This window comes from Salvelinus fontinalis, chromosome 4 (genome assembly GCF_029448725.1).
Source record: "Salvelinus fontinalis isolate EN_2023a chromosome 4, ASM2944872v1, whole genome shotgun sequence".
Lineage (NCBI taxonomy): Eukaryota > Metazoa > Chordata > Actinopteri > Salmoniformes > Salmonidae > Salvelinus > Salvelinus fontinalis.
Window position 1 is genome coordinate 86,725,338 of NC_074668.1, and position 7,709 is coordinate 86,733,046.

Sequence of the window (7,709 nt, forward strand, 5' to 3'; positions counted from 1 at the left end):
ATCATACCGACTGGTAGGTGGCGGGGTGCCCAGCATCATACCGACTGGTAGGTGGCAGGGTGTCCAGCATCATACCGACTGGTAGGTGGAGGGGTGCCCAGTATCATACCGACTGGTAGGTGGAGGGGTGTCCAGCATCATACCGACTGGTAGGTGGCGGGGTGCCCAGCATCATACCGACTGGTAGACCAGGGAGTGTGTGTGTGGCTGTGAGGAGTGGAAGTTTCAATGACTTGAGTCACTAACTTCATCCGTCTCTCCTTCTCTCCCCCACTTTCTCTTCCTCCTCTCTTTATCCTCTCTCTCCTGTCCGTTCTCCCTTTTTCTCCCTGTCCCCCCCCCCCCCCATCCCTTTCTCCATCCCTCCATAGATGACTCCAACCCCAGTCATTCCAAGGACATCAGCAGTGCCATGTCGGCCGACAACATGGCTGACTGTTTCGACTCGGAGGTGAGCTTCCCACTGGAGGATGAGCTGCGCATCGAGCCCTTGAGCCTGGACGGTCTGAACATGCTCAGTGACCCCGACATGGTGCTCTCTGACCCATCGGTGGAGGACAGTTTCCGCAGCGACAGACTGTAATCGGGCACGCACACATACACACACAGACTGTATAGGCCAGGTAGCGTGGGTTAAACCTGGTTAAACTTGAATGATCCCCACCTCCCTCACATACTCATGGCATGCATATCCAGCAGCATGCGTATGCTATTTTTTAAGGCATTTACACACACACACACGCACACACCCTATTTCAGAGGAATAGACTTGTGTACAATCACTGTTTACTTGGGCTTCACATGTAAATGCCACACACACACGCTCATACCTACATTGTGCATAGTCATTTGGAACAGATGGACTGATGTACCATTGATTGATATCCTTCTTTTTTTTACCAACATTACATCAGCACTGAGCATTACAATAACGTTCCTATAACGTTCCTATAGTGTTCCTCCACCTATATACAGTTGAAGTCGGAAGTTGACATATACTTAGGCTGGAGTCATTAAAACTCGTTTTTGAACCACTCCACAAATTTCTTGTTAACAAACTATAGTTTTGGCAAGTCGGTAAGGACATCTACTTTGTGCATGACACAAGTCATTTTTACCACAATTGTTTACAGATGGGTTATTTCACTTATAATTCACTGTATCACAATTCCAGTGGGTCAGAAGTTTACATACACTAAATTGACTGTGCCTTTAAACAGCTTGGAAAATTCCAGAAAATGATGTCATGGCTTTAGAAGCTTCGATTAGGCTAAATAAGATAATTTGAATCAATTGGAGGTGTACCTGTGGATGTATTTCAAGGCCTACCTTCAAACTCCGTGCCTCTTTGCTTGACATCATGGGAAAATCAAAAGAAATCAGCCAAGACCTCAGAAAAGACCTCCACAAGTCTGGTTCATTCTTGGAGCAATTTTAAAATGCCTGAAGGTACCACGTTCATCTGTACAAACAATAGTACGCAAGTATAAACACCATGGGACCACGCAGCCGTCATACTGCTCAGGAAGGAGATGCTTTCTGTCTCCTAGAGATGAACGTACTTTGGTGCGAAACGTGCAAATCAATCCCAGAGCAACAGCAAAGAACCTTGTGAAGATGCTGGAGGAAACAGGTACTAAAGTATCTATATCCACAGTAAAAATAGTCCTAAATCGACAACCTGAAAGGCCACTCAGCAAGGAAGAAGCCACTGCTCCAAAACCGCCATAAAAAAGCCAGACGACGGTTTGCAACTGCACATGGGGACAAAGATCGTACTTTTTGGGGAAATGTCCTCTGGTCTGAAACAAAAATAGAACTGTTCGCCATAATGACCATCGTTATGTTTGGAGGAAAAAGGTGGAGGCTTGCAAGCCGAAGAACACCATCCCAACCGTGAAGCACGGGGGTAGCATCGTCATGTTGTTGGGGTGCTTTGCTGCAGGGGAGACTGGTGCACTTCACAAAATAGATGGCATCATGAGGTAGAAAAATGATGTGGATATATTGAAGCAACATCTCAAGACATCAGTCAGGAAGTTAAAGCTTGGTCGCAAATGGGTTTTCCAAATGGACAATGACCCCAAGCATACTTCTAAAGTTGTGGCAAAATGGCTTAAGGACAACAAAGTCAAGATATTGGAGTGGCCATCACAACGCCTTGACCTCAATCCTATAGAAAATGTGTGGGCAGAACTGAAAAGGCGTGTGCGAGCAAGGAGGCCTACAAACCTGACTCAGTTACACCAGCTCTGTCAGGAGGAATGGGCCAAAATTCACCCAACTTATTGTGGGAAGCTTGTGGAAGGCTTGACCCAAGTTAAACAATTTTAAGGCAATGCTACCAAATACTAATTGAGTGTATGCAAACTTCTGACCCACTGGGAATGTGATGAAAGAAATAAAAGCTGAAATACATTATTCTCTCTATTATTCTGACATTTCACATTCTTAAAATAAAGTGGTGATCCTAACTGACCTAAGACAGGGAATTTTTACTAGGATTAAATGTCAGGAATTGTGAAAAGCTGAGTTTAAATGTATTTGGCTAAGGTGTATGTAAACTTCCAACTTCAACTGTATATTAGCTGTGCAGTGTCTAGTCCTTCAGCTCAAAGACCGCTGGCCCCCCCCCACCAGCCTTCCTCTGCCCAGCTGCTGCCACAGCCTCACACCAGCACACACACAGCCATCTGACTCTGCCACAGGGCCCTTACTGACTCCCACAGACTGAGAGGGCAACAGGTGTCTTCAACAGAGAGGGTGGCTGCAGGACAATCCGTACTCATTGACAGTGCTTAGTGCTCGGATCCTGATCCTTCATGGGTTGTCCTTCTCACTGCCACATTTGCTCCAGAAGTTCTGGACCAGAGCTGGTCAAATCAGAGCAAGACAATTGGATTATGTTCCAGAGCAAAATGAACTGTTCTAGAACAGGAGTTTTGCTCTGGAACCTTTTGGAGCCCATGTTCTAGAACAGGACATGTATTCTGGAGCAAGAGGATCACATGTTCTAGAACAGGACACATTGTGGAACAGGTGGAGACTACGTTCTAGAACAGGACACATTCTCAAGCAGGAACATCTCACGTTCTAGAACATGGGGATGCTGTTTCCTAGAACAGCAGTTGATGTTCTTGGACCCTGAGAGGGTCTGCTCGGGGGTTCTGTCTGTCTCCAGTTTATACCGCTGCGCTCAATCTGTGCTCAAACAACACTGCAGACATGGCAACACCCATCACCAAGACACATTGGTTACACAAAGCCATAGGAACACCCTTGCCAGGGAAACCCACGTCATGGTAACTGACCGATCGCCATGCTGAGCAGCACCGGGAGAGTTTACACACAACAACGGCCGTTCCTCCTGGCAACATGCAACTTAAGAATTTGCACCTGGTGTTTAAGGCAGAGCCAGCACTGGTACCGTTCTACTACTATGCTAATACCTTGTTAGCACAGTGCTGGTATGGTTCTAGTACAATGACACCAGTACATCCCCTGACAGCCATGTTCCCCTCTGTGGCCCGGCCCAATGACAGCCCTCTACGTGGCCGTACACCCAAACTAACAATCATGGTAGAAATGAAGAGGAGGGATCGATTTGTCTATCATTCTGCACTGCAGAGCATTATTTTTCAATGTCTTTGCTATATACAGTCCTGGTATATTTTTCTGTAAAAAGTTGTTTGCCACATATATAATATGCCTCGCTTTAAGTGCAGTCGGACTAGAATGTATTTTTCAAACGAGACAAAAAGGGCAAACTGTTTACAAGGATAAGATTTTAGTATGTACAATTATACTTAATATGAGGATACGTTTGAATTTGACATTTTGGTATAATTGTAAAAGAAAAATATCAATTGTGTGTGTATATATATATATACATATATATATGTCACAATGATTCAATCAGAGTGGATGCAACTCCCCCACCACTGTCTTTTGGACTCAAATGGGCTGAACCACAGGCCGACTGGTTTCTCCCTGCCTCTGGATACGGATGCAGAACTCTCACACCACACGGGAATATCAGAGAGCTGGGACAACCTTTTTACTTGTTTATCTACTACTATACATCTATATCCATTAATATTCTTTATTACATGTTTTGTACTGACTTGTAATGCAGCTCGTGTTGAAGTATTTGTGAGTTATGAACCTTGGGACACCGTAGGGAGGCTACAGCCAGTAGTTTACTGTGGATGGTTTACTTCCTCGAAAGTCTGTTCTGATTGACTTACATACAGTAGCCAGACCCTCCCATGAACCCACTCGGCGCTACAGCAACGACCCCTAAGATGGCTGAAAGTTTAAAGGCCAAAATGATGTAACGATTGACAGCAGCCTGTAACAGTAACACTGTGGACATGAAACACATTTAACATTGTCTTGTGTGACATTTTTGCACTAAGCTTTTCCCATTCTATAGATTTAAATGTATGGCAATGTGATATTTTTACTGCTACATTTGGTCTATTTTTATGTGACAGAAAACCCAAAGATCATGTTTAAAGGTCTACTTGCTGAAGCCATAGTGTAGAAATGCAGATACAACTTCAGGTGGTGGATTGTTTCATTTGCACAGAAAGATAATGTGTATAATGATTTGCAGTGTTTCAAAGAGATTCAACATGACTATTGAACACAAGTCATGCTAAGCCTTTTCTAAGAGATTTCCAATATGTTGAATGACAGAACTAGCATTGGAACCTATATGCTCAAGTTCTGCCAATGGTCTTTTTTCTTTTGTAGTATGCATGCATATTCACTTTGAAAGTCAATGACAGTTATTGCAGTATCATCACGGCCCATATATATTAATGCAGCGTCTCAGAGTAGGAGTAATGACTTGGGATCAGTTTTGCCTTTTAGATCACAATGGATGAGATTACATGGACAGGGAGGACCCACCACTAGCTCTGTCTAGTTAGTCCTCTCTCTCACCGGATATGCATGTGTGTTTTATGGCACGGTCGAATGATGCGCGTAATCAATGCAACCTGTTGAACAGGTAAACACGTTAATGTTATGCAAATGCTTTTTTTTATACAATATAGATTACGATTCCCTTTCACGAGATTTTGTACTGTTTGTGTAATACTGAGCAAGAGCAATGTTACATGTGTTCAATGTGTCCACAGCCAATACGTAATGGAGGGAGGATATATAGGTCCTGTGCTTTTTGATTGACAAGAGGAAGGGATTGGACGTATCTGTGTCCATATATGGGCATTTACCAAACAGGCACAGCTACAGACATTTTGATTTGTCATCTTGCATTAGTTTTCTCGCCATCCACCCGACTGTTTTGTAGTTGGTACAGTAACTGCAGTGTTGTATTTTAATTTAATTTGTGTTTTTTAGTCACTGTCGGAGAGTAGTTGCAACTGTCTGTGCAAAATTGGAGCATGGTGTGTGTGTGTATGCTGCAATCCTTGTGTGAGTAATGGCGTGCTTCTGTTGCTTGGTCACTGACGTCCTTTCTGGTCTCATTATAAAATGTTTAAAGAACTTAAACCATGACATAGTCAGTGGTCCAGTTGGGGATTTGGCTTTACCAGATTGTTTATATAACTGACAGTTTTCTATTCAATTTCCATTATAGTACATCTAATTTTTATGTGAAGGTGAGAGGTTCAGTGTAACCCATAGTCTCGGGTGGGATCTATTCTGATGGGTCGTATTCCTTAGCCACGGAACAGAACAACACAGACTAAAACATCGAGGACCTACCTGGACTCGTCAATAATTAATTTCTGTTTTCTGTTCTAAAATGTTTTCTATTGTGTGCCCTAATGAACATGACTCTGTATGATCATCCTGAGTCTATCAGTAGTCACCCACCCTCGTCCTGAAGGGCTACTACGATGTGACTGGGCTTTTGTTCCAGCCAAGCACTAAACCTGTTTCAGCGAATTAACTAAAATAACTCACTCTGTTGAATGTGATAGTTGTTTTATACCAGCTCTTTAACAATTGATTCAATGTCTCGTTGAATCACGGCCGTTCTACGCACATGGGTAGCCAATATACGCAAATGTGTGCCGCGACGCAGTTTATAACTCCATTACGCAGGATCCCAAATTTGTGTAACTAATTGTAAGTTATAAATTATGATTAATTGATTGGCTGGAGCAAAAGACTGCAAACCAACCAAGGCTGAAACCAATTGTAGCTTTCGACCAGGCCACCCCTGTAGTGTTCTGGCCTTTTTGTCTAGAGACAGGAAGTGGCTGACCCCAGTCCTCCTTCCACTTCCTGTGCGAAGTCTTTTACCTACTATACTGCCTTACTTCTCTGAACTTTAACCTCTGTCCTCTTCGAATTTTGACTTATGTTTCTGTACTTATACTGTGACTTTCTCCCCCGCTATATCACTATTTTCGTCTTTTTCTTTTTTTGTTATTCTAGTCTTTTATGATCCAATAATGAGCTAATATTGTTGATGTCATCGTTATTCACTTCTGTTGAAGGATTGAAAAATGTCTCCTTTGTTTAAGTTAGGTATCTTACTTTTTGGGGTGGTTACCTTTTTTTATTTTATTTTTTTAAATGTACAGTTCTATTATTTAAAGAATGTTTGTTGTCCACTGGTGTTAATACTTTTTTGTAATATGTCATTTGAATTTTTTTTTTTTATATATAACATTTTACTACTCCACAAATCTTTTTTTTGGTTTGTGACGTATGTTTTAGTGCTTATCTTTTGATTTAATATAAACAATAAAACCCTATACTGTGTATCAAATGATGGTCGTGGTCTCATTTTGTTCCTGTTAGAAAGACTGCAGGCACAGATTTATGGTCACATTACGGTTATGTAGATCCAGCTATATGTCTCAATGTATAAGATCTGTAAATTACAGTACATGGTGCTTGTCTTTTCCACCCCCCCCCCCCCCCCCCAAACAAAATAGTTGTGTAGATCCAGCTACAGTGCATTCGGAAAATATTCAGACCCCTTGACTTTTTCCACATTTTGTTACGTTACCGCCTTATTCTCTCATCAATCTACACACAATATACTATAATGACAAAGCAAAAACTGTTTTTTAGAATTTTTTTGCTAATGGTATTAAAAATAAAATACAGTTCACATTTACATAAGTATTCAGACCCTTTACTCAGTACTTTGTTGAAGCACCTTTTGGCAGCGATTACAGCCTCATCTCCTTGGGTATTACGCTACAAGTGTGGCACACCTGTATTTGGGGAGTTTCTCCCGTTCTTCTCTGCAGATCCTCATGCTCTTTCAGGTTGGATGGGGAGTTTTGCTGCACAGCTATTTTCAGTTCTCTCCAGAGATGTTCGGTCAGGTTCAATTCCGGCCTCTGACTGAGTCACTCAAGGACTTTCATAGACTTGTCCCCGAAGCCACTGCTGCATTGTCTTGGCTGTGTGCTTAGGGTCGTTGTCCTGTTGCAAGGTGAACGTTCGCCCCAGTCTGAGGTCCTGAGCATTCTGGAACACGTTTTCATCAAGGATCTCTCCGTACTTTGCTCCGTTCATCTTTACCTCGACCCCGACAAGTCTCAGAGTTCCTGACAATGAAAAACATCCCCACAACATGATACTGCCTCCTCCATGCTTCACCGTAGGGATGGTGCCAGGTTTTCTCCAGTTGTGACGCTTGACATTCAGGCCAAAGAGTCAAATCTTGGGTTCATCAGACCAGAGAATCTTGTTTCTCATGGTCTGAGTCC

The 7,709-nt window shown here is 42.7% G+C and overlaps 1 protein-coding gene across 6 annotated transcripts in view; it reads left to right on the forward strand.

The window, feature by feature from the left end:
* The window catches only part of crtc3 (CREB regulated transcription coactivator 3), a 78,533-nt gene extending 71,779 nt beyond the window's left edge, over positions 1-6,754 (forward strand). For all 6 annotated transcript variants that reach the window (XM_055921806.1, XM_055921809.1, XM_055921803.1 and 3 more), the window contains one exon: positions 372-6,754. In XM_055921806.1, coding sequence (XP_055777781.1) covers positions 372-583 — 212 coding nt within the window. In that variant the 3' untranslated portion in view covers positions 584-6,754. The remainder of the gene's footprint in view (positions 1-371) is intronic.
* The last annotated feature ends 955 nt before the right edge of the window (positions 6,755-7,709 follow it).